Source organism: Pan troglodytes, chromosome 9 (assembly GCF_028858775.2).
Source record: "Pan troglodytes isolate AG18354 chromosome 9, NHGRI_mPanTro3-v2.0_pri, whole genome shotgun sequence".
Taxonomy (NCBI): domain Eukaryota; kingdom Metazoa; phylum Chordata; class Mammalia; order Primates; family Hominidae; genus Pan; species Pan troglodytes.
Genome location: NC_072407.2, coordinates 122,600,923 through 122,622,148, shown reverse-complemented (window position 1 = coordinate 122,622,148; position 21,226 = coordinate 122,600,923). Strand labels below are relative to the sequence as shown.

The 21,226-nt window shown below is 47.1% G+C and overlaps 1 protein-coding gene across 6 annotated transcripts in view; it reads right to left on the bottom strand.

Moving 5' to 3' along the window:
* The window catches only part of GRIK4 (glutamate ionotropic receptor kainate type subunit 4), a 476,087-nt gene that overhangs the window by 308,915 nt on the left and 145,946 nt on the right, over positions 1 to 21,226 (bottom strand). For 5 of the 6 annotated variants that reach the window (XM_016919844.4, XM_016919847.4, XM_016919845.4 and 2 more), the window contains one exon: positions 18,531 to 18,662. In XM_016919844.4, coding sequence (XP_016775333.1) covers positions 18,531 to 18,612 — 82 coding nt within the window. In that variant the 5' untranslated portion in view covers positions 18,613 to 18,662. Of the gene's footprint in view, positions 1 to 18,530; positions 18,663 to 21,226 lie in introns of those variants that run through there. The other variant, NM_001034159.1, reaches the window with a different exon arrangement.

The window sequence follows — 21,226 nt, the reverse complement described above, 5'->3', positions numbered from 1 at the left end:
AAACCGGGCCAGGCGTGGTGGCTCATACCTGTAATCCCAGCACTTTGGGAGGCCGAGACATGTGGATTACAAGGTCGGGAGTTCGAGACCAGCCTGGCCAAGATGGTGAAACCCTGTCTCTATTAAAAATACAAAAAATTAACCAGGTGTGGTGGCATGCACCTGTAATCCCAGCTACATGGGAGGCTGGGGCAGGAGAATTGCTTGAACCCGGGGGGTGGAGGTTGTAGTGAGCCAAGATCACGCCACTTTACTCCAGCCTGGATGACAGAGCAAGACTCCGTCTCAAAAACAAAAACTAAAACAAAACAAAAAAACCCTTCTAGTGGAGCCCCTCGCCTGGTCTATAGGACCACTAGCCAAGCCACTCCTCTATTTTGGCCCCTTCCCTTGGTGCTTTCCTGAAAGAGAAGTACCCGGTACACTTAGCTGGCTGAATAAATAGCAATAATAATAAATGTTCAGCTATTAGCCGCATAAGTAATCAAAGATCACTGCCATATGATTCCTGGTTAAACATCATTTAGAATCTAATAAATAAGCAACTATTAATAAAGCCAGCCTGCAGACTTGGCCCTTCTGAGCACCACAGCCTCAGCTCTCAATTTTAACCTAACGGTGCCTTTAGCACTGACCCTGTGGTTCCATTTTAAGTTAGTTCCTCTCTCTCAAGTGTCTGAAAAGGAAACCAGCAGAGGTGGGGACAAGAAGGGGGATGAGGTGTGGGGTCTGCCCTGAAGAAACTGAGGTTGTCCCACGGGTCTTGGGCAGACCTCAATCACACCTACCTTCTCTTGCACCTCCAGAGCCACAGGCACTGCCCAGAGGCCTCAGGGTCTCTGCAGAGGGGAGCACAGCAGGGAGGAGTCTAGTGTAATGGATAGAGCATGGGGTTGGCGCCAGGGAGTCTGGCTCAAATCCAGCATCTTCCATGTTCTGCATGGGTGACCTTGGTCCCTCCACACCTCAGTTTCCACACCCAAATAGCAGACATTACCAAACCTACATCTGGAGGTTGTTATAAAAATTAATCATATAACTTATGGAAGTGATGGGCACAGTAGATGCTCAATAAACATGAATGTCATCCCCTCTCCTGTGATGTACAGTATCTTAAAGGGATGGTCCACTGCCCTCTCTCTTACTCTGCTCTAGGCAGCAACAAAAGAAATATCAAACAGGGAAAAGGAAGCGCAAAATGGCAATGTCCCCACGGTCCCTGGACCACCACAGTCACCACTGCCTAACTCCAGAGCTGATGTCTCAGCACTTAATACTTCCTTATTTCGTAACGCCCTCTAGTTCCTTCATGTCTGAGAGTCTGGCCTTTCCACATTTAGAACATGTACCAACAAAATATCCTATTTCTTTGTATTTTCCATAGAGCTGAGCCCTAAACAGGGCATTGTCAGTATTAAGTAAGTACCAGAGAACAGAGGAACAGGCAGGACCAGCTTCAGATCCTAAGTGTTCTCATTCTTCACACATAGCAGTACTCTCCTACATCACATTGCTTCTTAAAGCACACATAGATCTGTGCCCTTCTGGAAGGATGGCAGGCAGAATAAGAGAGAGTCTGCTGGGACTGTGGCAGGATGTTATTCTCTCTAGACCCCATGGCAGGAAATAAACACATCATTCTGAGCGGAGCCCAGCGGAGCCCACACGACACAGGCTCAGATCACACTCAGCTCCCAGGCTACTCCTTTAGTGCCCTGACATGTTAGGAGTGGCGAGATTACTAAATCAACGTGATAAAATACTTCCTGTTACACAGCCCCTTCCCAGCTGTCTCTTCCCTGGTGGCATAATCTCAGTTGCAGTAATGGAAGAGCCAACATGCCCAGTTCCCTCTGTCCATCGAAAAAAACACATCAGCTTCGGTGCTCTGGGATGCCTGGTTCTTATGCAAAATGGTTGATGATCACAGGAGTAAGGCAACTTGGGCCAAGGATCAATCTATGGACAGTTTCCAAGTGTGCAGTCCCTGCACATGGAACTGCTCATGAGAAGGCTTTCCAGCGGCTTAGCCTCCCACATTACAAGAACAGTTGTTGTAGAAAGAATAATGGCCCCCAAAGATGCCCACATCCTAAAACCCAGTCCCTGCAAATGCATTACCTTCCATGGTGCTATGGTTTGGACACGGTTTGTTTGTCCCCATCAAACTCATGTTGAAATTTTATCCCTAATGTGGCAGTGCTGGGAAGTGGGGCCCAGTAGGAGGTGTTTGGGTTGTGGGGGTGGATTCCTCATGAATGGCTTGGTGCTGTTCTGCAGTGAGTGAGTTCTTGCTCTCAAGCGACAGGACTATTTATTGCAGGAATGGATTCCTTCCCAAGAGAGTGTGGGTTGTTAGAAAGTCAAGACACCCGTCAGGTTTTTCCCTCTTTGCACATATCTGCCTCCCCTTTTGATCTTCTCTGCCATGTTGTGATGCAGTACGAAAGCTCTCACCAGAAGCCAGGGCCACGCCCTGGAGCTTCCCAGCCTGCAGAACTATGAGCTAAATAAACCTCTTTTCTTTACAAATTACCCAGGCTTGGGTGTTCTTTTATAGCAACACAAAATGGACTAAGACACGTGGCAAAAGGGGCTTTGCAAATGTGAGTAAGGTTACAGATCTTGAGGCAGGGAGATGATCCTGGCTTATCCTGGGAGATTCAATTGAATCTCATGAGTCCTTAAGATTGGAGAACCTTTCCCAGCTGAGCTCAGTGAGCTTGTGAGGCGAGAATGACTCAATCCACCATTACTGGCCTTGAAAATGGAGGAAGAGGAAAATGGAGCCAGGAGATGCAGTGGCCTCTAGAAGCTGGGAATGGCTCTCAGCTGACAGCCAGCAAGAAAATGGGGCCCCCCCATCCTATAACCACAAGGAAGTAATTCCGTCAACAACCCAAATGAGCAGGTTCTCTCCTAGAGCCTCCAGACAGGAATGCAACCCCACTAAAATCTTAGCTTTAGCTCAGTTAAGACTTCTGACCTACAGGCTGTAAGATCATAATTTTGTCTTATTTAAGCCACTAAGTTTGTGAAAATTTGTCATGGCAGCAATGGAAAACTACAGTAATAATAATTATGGTAGAACTATCGATAATAACTATTATTTATGGGCTTTCTACTGTCAGGCACTGTCCTACCTATTTTCCATACATTAGCTCATGTAAACCTCAACAATTCTATAAGGTGAGTATTATTATCCCCATTTCATAGTAGGAAACAGAGACCAAATAATTTGCCCAAGATCACATGCTGAAATTGCAATTCAATTGCAGGTTTGTACATCAATAAAGCCCACACCTGTCTCACTACCCTATGATGCCATCCAGTTGCTTGAGCAAACTACTATTTTTTAGAGAAATAAAAAAATAGAAACTGATATTTCTTATATGCCACACACTGTGCATGCTACTTCACCTGTATCCTCTCAATTAATGCAACAATTAAGGATAAGCTCTGTTATCTCCAGTCCAAAGATGGAAAATTGAGTGTGAGAATGGATGAGTAATTTGCCTACAAGCACTTGGCTAGTAAGTGGGATTCAGGCACACAAATTTTGGATCCAGGCCAGACTAGGCTATGAAGACTTGAATATGAACTCCAGACCCAGAAGGGAGCCCCACCCAGGCTGCAACTATAAGCCAACTGCAGCAACTCTCCCAGAGAAGGTGGCCCTGCCTCCCCTATGGGACCCTCCCAGGGGCCACCGTGCTCTCTGGGAGATCATTCCTATGGCAGATGAAGAAGAGGTTGGTTAAATAAAGGGAAAGCGCCAAAGGGGGCAATCCACAGATGATTTCACTTACATACATCCAATTTCATCTCCACCAACTCCACTTATTTCCATTTAGCAAACTTAATTCCTTTAGTGCTTTAGGCTTTCCAAATTGACTCTACAGGGGAAACTGGCATTCAACCATAATTTCCAGATAAAGGCCCTTTTAATTTCAGAAACTCCAGCAGCTCCAGGAGGTGCAAGGAAAATTCCTTAACTGTGGCCTCTGGAAAGTTCTCCCTCTTCTCCAGGCTGCATGCCTGAGATTTCTGGGTGGCTGCCCAGAGGTCTGGGGCCACCTATTGCAATTCTACTCAGGCTTGTGGTTGGTGCCCTCTTGGAGCAGCTCCATAACAGAGATTCCTGCGGGGGCCCCCAGGGCTATATGTTTCCCTTTTCTGTCATTGCTGGGAAAATCCCTGTTCTTTCATCTGGGAGCTGAAAGCTCAAAGTCTCATGTTGTTAGATCCCTGCCGCTAAGGGAAATTTATAACTGTTGCTAGATAACTGGCATTCCCTCCCCCACCTGTGTCACTCCATGCTCGAAAGACCATGTGCTAGAAAGGATGGGAACAACACAGCTTGGAGGAAGCCAAGGAGGTGATTCCACTTAGGGAAGCTCCCAGCACCTGGCCCTTCAATGCAGTGATCTTTAGACACTGGGCAACCTGCTGCAGTGGTTTCAAAGAGCAGCCTTGCTTCTGGCTACTGAAAGCAAAGCCCAACCTATGAAGAACCAGGGCAGGGGGATGTGTTTTATAGGCACGTGTTGAGATCTAGATTGGCTCTCTTTAACCCAAAGACTGGCCAGCCAGGGCTGGGTGGGAATGGGTTCAACAAGGGGCTCTGAACCTAGAGGCCAGATCCCCACCAGGCTGGAGCAGATACCTATGGTGGATGAAAAGCAGGTGAAAAGAGTGCCTGCTTCTGATTTGGGGGATCACATCCTAATTAGGATGGAGAAAAAAGAAAACTGATTTAGAGGAGGGTGACCAGGTTGATGAATTGGATCCAATCCATGAGATGGAAGGAACCATCAAAGGCACTAATGGTACATCTCTGGAAGAAAGAAGATGCCGGGAGCCATGAAATGATATTGCTGCAGGTCTCAGAGGGGCCATCACAGGGAAGAGCACCAGGCCTGTTCTGTATGGCCCCGAGGAACAGAAAGAGCTAGAACGGTAGGCACAGAGAGATAGAGTCAGGCTCAATAGAAAAACCAATGGTCAGAACGATTCAAAGGAGGAATGAGTGACTTGAGGGCCCTGCCAGCATGCAGATTTTGTGAATCTAAGGAAAAGCAAACAGTCAGAACTGGTCAAGGCTCCTCCAGTTTCCTGAAACTACCAACAATGGCAGTTTCAGGAAAGAGCTGGAGGCCAGGGGCAGTCCCAGCTGAGATGCTAGGTCCAGGTTCCGGTCTCCAGGCTCCTGCAAGACTGAGACAAAAAGGTCTGACCATAGTCCCAGAGGAGCTTGGACACAGCCAGAGCATCAGAGTGAAGTCTCAGACCTGATGAGAAGACTTAGGCACTGCAGGGGAAACACAAGCGCTGGTGGACTATATGCCAAGAGCCTGGTGTTTGGATCTGAGGGACAAGGTAAGACCAACAGTCAAAACTCAGGTTGATGCTGAGTCATTAAACTGCTGGCTTAGGCTTCCTCCAAATAGGAACAAGATTTGCCTCAGGACCTGGGGTTTGGCTGCAGGGATCAGAGAATATGGGGACAGGGAGCCAGCAGCATCACTGCACAGTCCTCGGCAAGCAGCACTTGTTAAGGGCTGCCTCTGTGTCCGTGAGACCGCCCATGTCTGCCTTCCAAAAGCTTTCAAATGTAAAGCTCCTTTGGGACCTCCCTTGGGTCTCCATCATTCATTCATTCAGTAGATATTTAATGGACACCTACTATACACCATGCACTCAGTCTTAAGTGCTGGGGAAACAGCAGAGAACTAAACAAAGGGTTTTTCCCCATGGGAGGACTCAGACAATAAACAATAGGACCCATATGTCAGATCATGATGAATGTTATAGAAAAAACAGAGAAGAAGGACAGAAAGTGTCAGGGGCAGAGGAGGGGCTAGAGGATGGTCTCACAGCCAATATCATACCAACTGGGCAAAAGCTGGGAGCATACCCTTTGAAAACTGGCACAAGACAGGTATGCCCTCTCTCACCACTCCTATTCAACATAGTATTGGAAGTTCTGGCCAGGGCAATCAGGCAAGAGAAAGAAGTAAAGCATATTCAAATAGGAAGAGAGGAAATCAAATTATCTCTGTTTGCAGATGACATGATTATATATTTAGAAAAGCCTGTCATCTCAGCCCAAAAACTCCTTAAGCTGATAAGCAACTTCAGCAAAGTCTTAGGATACAAAATCAATGTGCAAAAATCACAAGCATTCCTAAACACCAATAATAGACAGAGAGCCAAATCACGAGCAAACTCGCATTCACAACTGCTACAAAGAGAATAAAATACCTAGGAATACAACTTTAGAGGGATGTGAAGGACCTCTTCAAGGAGAACTACAAACTGCTGCTCAAGGAAATAAGAGAGGACACAAACGGAAAAACATTCCATGCTCATGGATAGGAGGAATGAATACCATGAAAATGGCCATACTGCCCAAAGTAATTTACAGATTCGATGCTATTCCCATCAAAGCTACCATTGACTCTCTTCACAGAATTAGAAAAAACACTTTAAATTTCTTTTTTCTATTTTTTTTTTAAGACAGAGTTTCACTCTTGTTGACCAGGCTGGAGTGCAGTGGTGCAATCCTGGCTCACTGCAACCTCCGCCTTCCAGTGTCAAGTGATTCTCCTGTCTCAGCCTCCTGAGTAGCTGGGATTGCAGGCACCTGACATCATGCCTTGCTAATTTTTGTATTTTTAGTAGAGACGGGGTTTCACCATGTTGACCAAGCTGGTCTCAAACTCCCGAACTCGTGATCCGCCTGCCTCAGCCGCCCAAAGTGCTGGGATTACAGGCGTGAGCCACTGTGCCTGGCTTAAATTTCATATGGAACCAAAAAAGAGCCCGTATAGCCAAGACGATCCTAAGCAAAAAGAACAAAGCTGAAGGCATCACACTATGTGACTTCAAACTATACTACAAGGCTACAGTAACCAAAACAGCATGGTACTGGTGCCAAAACAGATATACAGACCAATAGAACAGAACGGAGACCTCAGAAATACAACATACATCTACAACCATCTCATCTTTGACAAACCTGGCAAAAACAAGCAATGAGGAAAGGATTCTGTATTTAATAAATGGTGTTGGGAAAACTGGCTAGCCATAAGAAGAAAACCTAGGCAATACCATTCAGGACATAGGCATGCGCAAAGACTTCATGACTAAAACACCAAAAGCAATGGCAACATAAGCCAAAATTGACAAATGGGATCTAATTAAACTAAAGAGCTTCTGCATAGCAAAAGAAACTCATCAGAGAGAACAGGCAACATGCAGAATGGGAGAAAATTTTTGCAATCTATCCATCTGACAAGGGCTAATATCCAGAATCTACAAGGAACTTAAACAAATTTACAAGAAAAAAACAAACAACCCCATCAAAAAGTGGGCAAAGGATATGAACAGACATATTGCAAAAGAAGATATTTACGCCACCAACAACCATATGAAAAAAAGCTCATCATCACTGGCCATTAGAGAAATCCAAATCAAAATGAGATATCCATGAGAAATCCAAATCCACAATGAGATATCATCTCACACCAGTTAGAATGGCGATCATTAAAAAGTCAGGAAACAACAGATGCTGGAGAGGATGTGGAGAAATAGTAATGCTTTTACACTGTTGGTGGGAGTGTAAATTAGTTCAACCATTGTGGCAGACAGTGTGGCGATTCCTCAAGGATCTAGAGCTAGAAATACCTTTTGACCCAGTAATCCCATTACTGGGTATATACCCAAAGGATTATAAATCAGTCTACTCTAAAGACATATGGACACGTAAGTTTACTGCAGCACTATTCACAACAGCAAAGACTTGGAACCAACCCAAATGCCCATCAGTGATAGCCTGGATAAAGAAAATGTGACACATATATACCATGGAATACTATGTAGCCATAAAAAAGAATGAGTTCATGTCCTTTGCAGGGACATGAATGAAGCTGGAAACCATCATTCTCAGCAAACTAACACAGGAACAGAAAACCAAACACCGCATGTTCTCACTCATAAGTGGGAGTTGAACAATGAGAACATATGGGCACAGGAAGGGGAACATCAGACACTGGGGCCTGTCGAGGGGTGGGGGACAAGGGGAGGGATGGCATTAGGAGAAATGCCTAGTGTAGACGGCGGATTGATGGGTGCAGCAAACCACCATGGCACATGTATATCTATGTAACAAACCTGCACATTCTGCACATGTATCCCAGAACTTAAAGTATAATAAAAATAAAAAAAGAAAAAGGAAGCAGAGAAGAAGGACAGAAAGTGTCAGGGGCAGAGGCAGGGCTAGAGGATGGTCAGGGCATGACCTGCATGGCATGAGAAAGTGAACCACACAGATATCCAGGTGAAAAGTGTTCCAGGCAGAGGGCACAGCAGGTGCGAAGGCCCTGGGGCAGGAGCACACTTGGTGCATTTGAGGAAAAGCAAAGAAGCTGGTGGAGCTGGGGGTGGTGTGTGGCATGAGTGAGAGGCAGGGTGGTAGGAAATGACAATAAAATTCATCAGAATAAAGGGCAGTTCATGGACCGCCCTGTGGGCCACTGTGAGGACTTCATCTTTTATTCTGACATGGGAAGTCAGCAGAGGACTGGAGCAGTGGACTGACACAATCCAATTTACATCTTAAAAGAGTCATTTTTGCTGCCATTTTGAGAATGAAAAGTGAGAGGGCAAGAAAGAGGCAGGGAAACTAACAGGAAAGGTTTGCAGTAATCCAGGGAGAAATAATACTGGCTTGGAAAAGGGAAGCACCTGCTGAGGTGGTGAGATGCAGTTGGGTTGTACTGGACATACTTGGAAGGCAGAGCCAACAGGACTGTTGATAGACAGGATGTGGGTATCAGAGAAAGATGAGACCAAGGATGACTCCAAGGTTTGGAGCCTATGTCCACAGAGATAGAATGGCATTACCATTTATGAAATGAGTAGACAGTAGGAGAAGAAGGCATGGAGGGGAAAATCAATAACTCGATTTTGGACATGCCAAATCTGAGTTTCTGTTAGACATCCCAGTGGGGATGAATCTGGAGTTCTGGAGAGGGGCAGAGCTGCGGATGAGATTAGAGTCATAAGCATATTGATGCTTTAAAGCCCTAAGACTGCATGAGATCACCAGGGAGTGGGCATGCAGAGAGAAGAGGTTTAAGGACCGGGCCCTGAGGCACATCCATCTTCAGAGATCAAGAGATGAGGAACGAGCAAAGGAGACTGAGAAGGAATAGCCAGAAACAGGGCAAGAACAAGATGGGGCGTGGTCTAGAAGCCAAGTGAAAAAGTGTTTCAAGGAGGAAGGAGGAAAAGACTATGTGAAATGCTGCTGCTAAGTCCAGTAAGATGGGGCCTGGGGACAGATCACTGGATTTAGCAATCTGGGCATCAATGCCCGGGACTGAAAGTCTGGTTGGAGAAGGTCCTGTTGATAGGGAAAGAGAGAGAGGAGAGGAAATAGAGACAGCTTGAATAGGCAATTCTTTTGCAGAGCTTTGCTGTAAAAGGAAGAAGAAAAATCAGGAGCCCACTGTAGAGGGACAGCAGCTAAGGAAGGTTTTTAAGAAGGGGGAATCATTCAGCTCCATCAGTCAATACCTGGGACAACTGCTCCTGTGTGAAGAGTCCACCAGGCTAAGAGGGTAGGAAAGACAGAGCTCTCTCCTCAGGATGCTCTTAGCCTCCCAGGGTAGATGGAATTCAAATAAGGTTTCAAAAAATGCTGCACAGAAATGGGGGGTAAGTGCCCAGAAAGAGTGCCACCCACACATGAGTGTGTGAACACACACACACCCACGCTTTGGAAGGGAAAGTTCCCTAGACAAGGTGGGGATTCTCATCTCCCAGAACAAGGTGAATTTAAAGCAGGGTTTAAAAAAAGAGAAGAGACAATATTTGGTGGAGAAATGGGGAAGGGTGATCCGGGCAGGCAAAGGCTAGAGACGGAAACAGGCTGGCTCAGTAGTACTATTATCAATTACAGATGTCACTTTCATAGCACTTACTGTATGCCTGACACCATCCTAAGTGCTTCTATGCAGGAACTTATTGAATTCTTATAAAAGCATAAAACAGGGACTACTATTAGCCCATGTTATAGATGAAGAAATGGAGACACTGAGAAATTATGTTCTTGCCCAAAGTCATACACTAGTAAAGGGTGGAGCTCAGATTCATATCCGAGCAGTCTGGTTCCAGAGCCCACGCTCCTGGTGTTAATATGTGCGCTGTGCTAGAGCCTCCCGGGAGCCAACTCCAGTGTTTCCCCACAACACATTTGACTCCATTCCTCAATCATATGAAAAGCCACTGAAGGAACCTGGGTCAGTCCAGGTGGAAGAGACTGAGAGGAGAGGGAGACATGGGGGACCCTCTTGTGGACTACCCTAGAGGACCAGTCAACCCCATTCAGGCTGATTCCCCACCTGAAACACAGGGAGTGATGGGAGCTTAAAGGGCTGGGGCTGACGTCTTCCCTGGGGTAGGGTTTCAGAGAGGTAAGCCTCTTTCTTTTCATTTCTTTTCTTTCCTTTTTGTTTTCTTTTCTTTTTCTTCCTTTCTTTTTCTTTCTTTTCTTCCTCTTTCCCTCTCTTTCTCTCTTTCATTCTTTTCTTTCCTTCCTTCCTTTCTTCCTTTCTTTTTTCTTTCTCTCTTTCTCTTTCTTTTTTCTTTCTTTCTTCTTTCTTTCATCTGCCTACCTATCTCTCTGTCTGCCTACCTCTTTCTCTGTCTGTCTGCTTACCTACCTACCTACCTCTCTATCTACCTACCTATGTACTTATCTACCTACTTATCTATCTATCTATCTATCTATCTATCTATCTATCCATCTATGAGACAGGGTCTCACTCTGTCACCCAGGATGGAGGGCAGTGGTGCTACCATAGCTCACTGCAGCCTCAAACACCTGGACTCAAGTGATTCTTCCCTCTCAGCCTCCCAAGTAGCTGGGACTACAGACACGATGAACCTTTTCTAAAGGGGTCATACTCAGATAGATAGAGTCTCAATTCCAGAGACCTCCAGTCAGGGTTGAGCATTAGACTGAGTCACAGTGCCTCTCAAGTCCAGCACAGTGGCACTGTCTGCCCAGCTAGAGGACTGTGTTTGCCACTGCGTACACATCTGCACCTGACTGGTCAGTGTCCTCTCCACAACACCCCTCATCAGTGTGGGTTTAATGGGCCTCGCTGGCTGGGTCCACCACGAGCTGCCCAGGTACCATATCTCAGCTCAATGGGAGGAAACACACACCAATGGGACAGCCTGACAGCTGTCTGCAGCACCCTGCTGCCCACACTACCCCCCGAGCCGAGCCCCAGCCCCCGTAAAGCTGATAGGGAACGTGTGCCTGTTTATCCAGACTAATGAGAGCTAAGTGTGACCACTGTCTTGCCTGCTGACGAGCCGCGAGGCTGTGAGTGGGATGTGCTGGCTCCAGCGATGCACACGCACGCGTCCCGCCCACGCAGGCACTCGGCTGAGGTCTAGCAGCAGCTTCCACATTGCCTGTGCTTCTCCAGCTCTGCCATCAGTGGCCACAGGGAGGAAGGAAGCACCCAGACAGCCCAGGTCTACATCAACAGAACAAAAGAATTAGCAGGGTTCTTATGTCCTACCTGGCTTATCCAAAGGATTGGAGCCAAATGGGGTCATGGCTTAAATTAGGCAGCTGGTTGCCTCAATTCTAAGCTCTTGTTAATGGTTATTAATGAGGACACAATGATAATGAAATGTCTCCCTATGAGAGGATGAGAAGAGACCAAAGGTGAAAAGATTGTATCACCAAATCCCAGACTGAAGGGGGTCTTAGAGGTAACAGGTCCAATACCACATTTGAGGTTGAAATCCCTGTCCGACCTGTGTGGCCCCCTCCGGGTATGAGGACCTTGGTATCCAAAAAAGCCCATTCCATCTGCCTGGAAAACACTTTTTTACATGGAATCAAAACCTCTTTCCATAATTTCCACTCCCAACACCCCCCACCAAAATAGAGCTTGCTAGTGACTCACTCCACATCCCAAGACTTTTTGTAAATGACTTCACAGAGCTGGAGACAGGCTTTTGAAATTCTCATGAAATATCACCATCACTCTTTCAATATGGTATTCACCCCTGTTGAATCCAATACTGCCAGTCAGGTCCACTGGCCACGCTGCTCGATCCAACTGAATAGATACCATCAGCCCATAATATTCGTTGAAAACCTGGAGATACTCAGGCCATTCTAGCACAAATGAACACAGGCAGCCACATACCAAAATGATATGGAAATCAGCTCTGTTACCTAAGACTTCAGATATGGAACAATAGCCCCATCCCTTCATGTCTGACACTTCTACCAGTGGGACCCTTACCAATGATGGATCACAATATGCTTAAGAAAACAAAATAGAGAAGCAACACTTACTAACGCTCACTGCCATTACCTATGTGCTTTTTCTCTTTAGCTCTGCCTCGTTTTGTGAGCCCCCAGGCATCGCCACACTGGCCCCTGGTGGCATTCGGATCTCACTCATCGAGAACATACTGCCAGCAGGCTATTCAGGACCCTGCCCCAACGCTGTCCTCAGATGCTTATCGGTCCATCCCCTTTGATGAGACCACTCTTCCTGACCTGACCACTCACCTCTGTGCAAGCTTGGGGAAGTCACAAACCTGGGAGACTCAGGCTCCTCTCCACAAGATGTGCTCACTTCAACCTGCTTTGCAGGTCACCGGGGAAAGTGAATTAACATGTGTGTAAGAACACTCTATACACCACAAACCATGGCACAGATGTCACCCGGGCGGTTGGGAGTCAGGAGTCCTGGCACCACCAAAAGGGCATTCACCAATTCATTTCACGTTTTGGGACCCCGGGATTTCTTATCTGTAAAATGGAATATCTAGGCCTAATTCATCTCTAACCTCTCAGTAGAAGAGATTACAAATGAAGTTACAGTGCACAGTGGGTTTTGGAAAGGGCAAAAGAGAGAATAAACATCCCAAAACCACCCTATGTGGTGCTCCTGAAGACCAAGGGAAGACAGATGACACCACAGCATGCCAGCCTGAATATCTCTCTCACTACAGCCACACCTCCCTCAGTCACCCCAAAATGTGTTGGTGGCAGGGGAGGAGCAAGAAGGAGAGGAGAGATAGCCTTACATAAGCACAAGTGTGTGCAGACACACATGCAGACTTTTTTTTTCTTTTGGTAAAATATTTACTCTCCTAATTTTGTATTTTATGGGCTGACAATAACATTTGTTGGCATTTTTAAACCTTGACCAATTCCTGGGGGAAGAGAAGTTTGCAAACTGACGGGTCAGCTCAAAATTCAGAACTTGCCACAGTGAATTCATTTAGCAAACATTTACTAAGCCCACTACTGTGGGCCAAGCACAGTGCTAGACTCTGGGAATACAGACATGAATAAGGAAGACACAGCCTCCCTAAGGTGCTTACCAGGGGAGAGATTTATGTCCTAGAAATCCTTCTATATTCCCCCCCTAGGTGACAGATGAAGGAGAAAGTCATCAATTTCTATTTGTCACTAATGTGAAAGACCAATTGATTGTCTATATGGGTGACTCAATTTGGAAACGAGATGAAAAGTTGCATGCTGATCAAAATTTCATAAATCAAATCATGTGCTAACATGATCAGAGGAGCCCACTGCTCAAACAAACCCATGGTGAATCCTCTACAAGGCAAAGAATTCAGCTGGTATACTTGAATCTCGGTGGATTAGATATATTTAATACACAGCATAACGGGATAAGAAACTGGTGTTTTTTCTCGTTTTCCCTTGTCTCCCCCAATTCTCCTATTATCTTTATCTTTATAACATTTCAATGTTCTATGTTGAACATTCTCTGTACAGAATTGGAGTTCATTGGGGGGAAACCAACTAAGTAAAAAATTACAGTTATAAAGTGCTTGGGGGGTCCTCGTAAGACAGAGTGTAAAATAAATCCAAGCTCTTGCTGCTTTACCACACAGGGAAACCTTAAACAAGAGAGATTCAACTGCTGCAATAACCTGCTGATGTGTCTAATACACCCATGCTGAGCAGAACTTCCCTTGCCACCTCGACTGAGCCCTGAAATCCCCCTGCCTCAGTTTCCTCATCTCTCAACTAGACTTTTTGCCCTTTAAGAAATGCTTTTGAGGTAAAAAAAAAAAAAAGTGTCCATAAAAGAGCAGGAAACTATATTAGCCATGATGATTCCATCTTTCAACTCCTTACCAGCAGAACACAATGTATTTAATGTGATGGCTGTGATAATGGGATATCCCAAATGTTTCCAGGGGGTCATCAGCTCTAGAAGAGCAGGAAGAGACAGCTTTGGAGACAGGTTCAAATTTCACTAGCTGTGTGACCTTAGGTTTGTTATTTAAACTCTCTGAGCCTCCATTTCTTCATCTATAACAGGGGATTGTTTGGTCCAACGAGACTGGGTGAGATATGGGGAATACTTAGCCCAGTGCCAGGCAAAGAATGGGAGTTATTATTTTGATTATTATTGTGTAGCACTGCATCCTCAGTGCTTGGCACATAGCATTCAATAAATATTTGTTGAGTTAATTAATGAATGAATAATTGTGTCACTGAGTTTATTATTACTGCCAAAGCTTTCATTAGAACCCAACCAGGATCTTCAGCCCATTCCTATTCTCTTTTAAGTAAGACAGACAGATGGACATTTTCTCCTTTTCCTCTTTCTCCTTTCTCTTCTACTTTCTCCAATAAGTTTACCTCTTTATGCATAGGTAAGACAGTGCCATTTAAAACAATGGTACCAAACATGTTATTGGAAAACCCAGTCTTGCAAGAACCATGGATTCATCTATCCATCACATTCATTAAACTGCACCCATATACTTCTTTGCATCATGTGTTGGGCCCTTCTGTTGGGGGTCACTCTCCCATGGAGTTCAGAGTCTAGTGGGAAAATGCCATAATCTTTAGAATATAACACGGCAAGTGCTGGAACAGATGTTATGTGCTGGGGGAATGAGGGAATGGTAGGAAAAAGATGAATTCTCCCTCTTACGGACAGGATGATAACGGGAAAGGACTTTGCAGAGGAAGAGCCATTTAAGCTCATGGTGATGGAGGAGGAAGACGAAGAAAAAGAAGAGGAGTAGAAGGAGGAGCTGGATTTGTTTTGCAGGCAGAGAAGATGAAACGGGAGGAAGAGCACTATAGGGAGAGCAGGGGAATGGGTAAAGCTGGGAGTAAATCCTCCTGGTATATTTGGCTCACAGGGAGTGGTTTAGTGTAGGTAAAATACAGAGCCGAGGAAGGAGTAACAAGAGGTAGGCTTGGAGCCTAGCGTTCATTCAGTTAACAAATACTTAATGAGTCTCAAGGTGTTAGGAGCAAGGGTAACACATTTGCTAATGTCTGAAATGTTTTCTGAACAGGAATGGAGGAAACTGTAGGAGAATATAACCTTCACATACTATTGAAGGTGATTCTGCTTCTCAGCAGCTAAGGGAGCCCATGGGTGCATGGAGAAGAGAGCACTGGAAGAGGAGTCAAGGATGCCAGCACCAGTGCCAGCTGCCACCAGCCAGGCCCCTACTTGCCAGGTGACCTTGGCCAAACCACTGCCTGCTGTGGCCCTGTTTCCTCATTTGCAAGATGAGCAGGTTAGATAACGAATCCTTATAGTCCCTTCTGGATCTAAGAATGACAATGATTTCTGGTCTCTTTCAGTAATGAAGGGGGTGCAAAGATGGGGTGGGGTCTTCTCAGGGCATTTATTAACTTGTAGCTCCACAGTTATCACTCAGAGGACCCAGAGGGACTGAAGCAAAATCAAACACATTTTCAGAAGATAGATGATGGAAGGGGTTGACATATGTGTGAGAGTTTGGGGAATTTATGCAGCCAGCCTCACAGCCATAAATAAAATCCCTTTCTTTTACCCAAAACCTCATTCGAGGGGTAAACACCAAACACTGTAATAGACAATTTGGCTGTATCTCCTGCCCTGCAGGAGATACATTTTTTCATTCACTTGAATGAAAAACAGCCATCACAAGGCAGGGTAATGGGTTCGGCCACCTCTTTCCAAACATCCATATTGTCACCAGCAGACAAGTGGGGCTGAGGATGGAGCAAACAGGGCGATTTATCTCTCAGATCCCTGGTCTCTTCATGCAGCCCCATTCAGAGAGCCACCCATTCTGAGGCTGGGGTTGGGGAAAACCCCAGAAAAACTCAAATGCAAGGAAAAGTGACCCCTGGGAAGGCGAGAGGAGCAGCAGCCCCTTCCCTTCCCATAAGCCTCTCAAGGACCCCAGAGACCCCAGCACAGTTAACGCCAGCCCAGCCCATCTGCGTGCAAGGCTGCCTGCTGCTCAGCACAGCTACTTGTGTTTTCTTGACCCACTTCTCTTCCCATCCCTGCCCTACTCCACATCCCCTCTGGAGTCCATGTAATTAGCAACTTTCCATCCATAAGGATTGGGAGATTTTAAAAAGCTCCTGGCACTCAGGCTAACCAAGGAGACAGGAAGAACGGGTCCTGGCACTGCTGTTTGGGTTTTTCTTTTCTTCCCTTTCTGTTGGCTTAACTCTGCTTCCTGGCCTCTGCAGGAGATTAGGCCCGGTTTGACCTTGCCAGCCAGCAGGGCCCCTGGCTGGAAAGTGGCTGGAAGCGGCCTAGCATGAACCAAAACTGAGGGCCAGCAGTCTTGACAGAGCTGAACAAGCATTGTTCAGAGTATGGGTTTGGGAGCACGAGGGGTGCCTTTGAAGCCCTCTGTTGTGGCAGCCAAAAGAGGGACCTGTCAGCTCCGCTTTCTGCTTCCCTCCCGGAGCACAAGTGTCGGGAGAGGCGAGGCCATGAGGTGCTGCTGATTCTGGCTCAATCCCTTTCCGCTTCCCATTAGCGACAAATGGAAATTGATGGGTTGCCACTTTATTCACTCATTTAGAGAGGGAGAAGACCTTGCAGCAAATGCTGAAAAACTATAGGCATCTTACAAATTAAACATCTTAAGGATATGAACCGTTTTGCATTGCTGCTAAGCAGAATTAAAGTAGGTTTTGAAGTTTCTGTAAAAATGAACGGAGAAGAGGGAGGGAAAATTTTGTTTTTTAATTTCTTTTTTTTTAAGCATGCAGAGCAGTGTGTCGAGGGCAGGGTGAGGGGGAGAACTGAGTCACCTGTTCACATTTCTGATTCCAATCAGCTCCTCTGCATTTGCATGAAAAACTGTGCCCACAAGGTAAAACGAAGCAGCTCACAGACCTGCAGGCTGGGCTTCCGGCCTGCGACCCCTGGCCTAGCCAGGTTTTGGCTGCTCGCCCACCTCTGCCCACACCATGGCCTCCTGACCATCACCAGCACACCGACCTGAATGCAATTGGAGGAATTTGGGAGCTTTAAGTCAGCTCCCTGAGGTTCAGCATCATGCCATCTTTGCTCTAAGTCAGCCTCTAACCCTTTCAGGCTCAGGTTTAAGATCTAGATTCCTGCCTTTGCTCCCACCCCCAACCCCACCCCCAGTGTGGGAAGAGGGGCCTCATGTGGTTATCCGTTGGGGTAACCTGCCTGGTATTTGAGTTCCTCTAGGGCTGTCACTTAACTCTACCCTTGGGGCCCTGCTGTTGGATGGGTCGTCTTGTGGCCATCAACCTACCTTTCTGGGTTTGTCACTGCTGTGCCCCACCCACCTGTCCACACTAATCCCCATCCCCCGATGTACACATAGACACCCCTGATCCCCGACACCCCACATCTGTCCTAATTCCATGGGTTCTCTGTTGCTGGGCCATCAGATGACCACACTGCGCCTGCCGGACTGAACTGTGTCCTTGTCCCTGTGGCTGGCTGTGTCCCCAGGAACCAGGATCTAGAGAGCCTCAACCTGCAGTTGACAAGTCTTGTTCAGTCCCAGCAGGGAGGAGGCACCTGACTTCCCAGACCCGCCCCTCCAGGGATGGGATGCTGAGGGCTCAGGTGGAAGCCCGCCTGCCCACACCTAAAGTGGGCGTCCCACAGCAACAAGGCAAGGGAGAGACTCACATGACCCTACCCTCCCTCTCAGAGCCAGGCCACAGCAAGCAGACCCAATGTCAAGGGCCCTTCCAAGCAGCCAGGCCACCCCAGCAGACTCCTGGCTTCTTCCAAGTTGTGGACATAGCACTCTCTCCAGGAAGCCTTCTTGGACTGATCACAGGAAAGAAGGGCCCTCTTCTCCCATCTCCAGCCCTAGATTTGGAGTCCCCATGGCCATCCTCACCCTCCTTTTTCCCCGACAGCTGCCTCTTAACCTGCTAGGCTGAACCTACATTGACTGCACTAGGGAGTTATCAGCATCTTTATTCTAGTGGCCGAGGAGCTCAGCAGGTTGACCAGATCAGAGTGGTCACCTGTCAGCTGCCTCCACCACCACCACTGCATGTTCACCCCAGCCACACTCAGGGAGGGCACAGTGCACGGGCTGGGCAGCTTCCCCAAGTCCTGTGCAGCACTCTCATGTCCCTTGTGGACACCTGGGATAGTGGGTGGGGGCAATGCCCCAAGCTGGGCCACACTTACCGATCCTCAAGGAGTGCGGGCTGCAGGCAACCATCACGAGCCACGCAGGAAGCAGCACCAAAGGCGCCGAGACGCGGGGCATCTTCTATGAATCCTCATGGAGCCCCCTGCTGGCCTGGGCATGACATAACTCTGCGAGAGAGGGGGTTGAGGGCACGTGAGTCCCAGGCTCCAGCTAGGCAGCTGCCCCACCATCCCAGTGACACCCAGGAGCCGGAGAGACCCCTTTGTCTTTCTTCCTTACATTCCGGGCTCAAAGAAGGCTCAGGTTCTAACTTCAGCTCTGTGACCGACATGGGGCAGGTTGCTGTAACTGTGGTTGGATGATTCATGGCGTGTCATTAGAAATGAAGAACCTCATCTGCTCTCAGCCAGGCACAGTGGCTCATGCCTGTAATCCCAGCACTTTGGAAGCCAAAGTGGGTGGATCACTTGAGGTCAGGAGTTAGAGACCAGCCTGGCCAACATGGCGAAACCCCGTCTCTACTAAAAATACAAAATTTAGGTGGGCATGGTGGCGCATGCCTGTAATTCCAGCTACTCGGGACCCTGTGTCACAGACTTGAACACAGGAGGCAGAGGTTGCAGTGAGCCGAGGTTGCGCTATTCGCCATTGCACTCCAGCCTGGACGACAGAGCGAGCCTTTGTCTCAAACAAACAAAACCCTCATCTGCCCTTAAGGAATTGGAGCCATGGGTGAGCAGAAGTGGAAGGGATGGGAGAGTTGGGAGGGTTACTCCATTTCCCCAAACGCAGCACAGGCACTGCACACTGAGGAGAGGTGTGAGAGGGAACTGGGTTCAGGCCAGCTCTTCCACTTGCCAGTTGTGTGGCCTTCACAAGGGCCCCTCTGTGTCTCGGCTCAGTGTCCTCACATGTAAAAGTGCTGTAACAACCCCTCCTGGTGGAGTTGAACTAAAGAAGAATCAAGGTAACATCGGAGAAGCCACCATGCTCAGGGTCTGGCCTAAATGAGGTGCTACACAAATGTCAGGTCCTCCCTGGCCCAGATGGGAGCGGTCCATTCCTAGCAAATATGGAGAGCAGACACACACCTCCCAGGTTATCAGCTGCTTTCCACATCTGCTCTACTACTGCTGAAAACCAGCCCCACCCCCAACCTCTACCAATCCCTCTCCTCCTTCCTGAGGTGGGTGGGCCTCTGATGTCAAATCCAGAACCTTGCAGGGGGCTGCCTCGCCCCAAGGCAGCACGTGCCTTGGCCCCCACTGAGACCCAGATTCTGCCGACAGCCAGCTCTGCTGGCTTCACTGGGGTGAGGGTGTGGCTGATGAGCACCTGGATATGCTAATCCCAGGTGCCTGGATTGGGAGAGTAGTATTAAAATGTTTCAGCTGGGCACGGTGACTCACGCCTGTAATCCCAGCACTTTGGGAGGCCAAGGCAGGTGGATCACGAAGTCAGAAGATCGAGACCATCCTGGCTAACAGGGTGAAACCCCATCTCTACTAAAAATACAAAAAATTAGCCAGGTGTGGTGGCGGGCGCCTATAGTCCCAGCTGCTCGGGAGGCTGAGGCAGGAGAACGGCATGAACCGGGGAGGTGGAGCTTGCAGTGAGCCGAGATCGTGCCACTGGACTGCAGCCTGGGGGACAGAGCAAGACTCCGTCTCAAAAAAAAAAAAATGTTTCATCCTCCAACCCGTAGACAGACAATCCAATAGGAAAATGGGCAAAGGCTTGAATAGACACTTTACTAAAGAAGATATCCAAATGGCTTACAAACATTTGAAAAGGTGTTCAGCCTCATTAAGCATCAGGAAAATGAAATTTTAAACTACTGTACACTCACTATAATGATTTTTAAAAAAAAGACAACATTAAGTGTTAGCAAGGATGTGGACAAATTGGAACTCTTATGCAGTGTTAGTAGGTGTGTAAACTGAAATAAGTACTTTGGAAAACTGGTCTACTAGAGCTTTACATCTAGCCTAATGACCCACTAACTCCATTCCTAGGTATTTATCAAGCAGAAATGCATGTATATGATTAGCAAAGACATGCACTAGAATGTCTATAGCAGCACTCTGGTGGTTTCGTTTCCCCAAACTGGAAACCACCCAAATGTCCAGCAGCACGATGGAGAAATACATTATATATGCACACAGTGGAATGTTATACAGAAATGAAAATGAATAATCGACAACCACATGCAACAGCAAGGATGAATCTCAAAAATATAAGATTTAGCAAAAAAAAAAAAAAGACTGGTACAAAAGATTACACATTCTAGAGACAGAATAATTCTGTCTATATAAAGTGTAAAAAGATTACAAAAGATTACACATTCTAGAGACAGAATAATTCTGTCTATACAAAGTGTAAAAATAGACCAAACCACTCTGTGCTGTTGGAAGCCCAGTTTCATGGTTAGGGTAGAGAATGGCAGGGGACACGAGGGGACTCGCCAGTGCTGGTGATGTTCTCTGGTTTTCACGCTGAGTGTTGCTTGCAGAGGTGTGTTCACTTTGTGAAAGATCACTGAGCTGTAAACTTATGGGGTGTGCACTTTTCCTTATGTGTGTTAAGCCTCAGAAAAAAATTTTGTTCAGGGACACTCCGCCTCCCCCAACACACTCAACATTTCATCCACACGCAAAGCCTTGTCACTTCCTGTGCACAGGGCATCCCTTCTGCCCAAAGAACACCCCTCTGCTCACCCCTGCCATGGCCA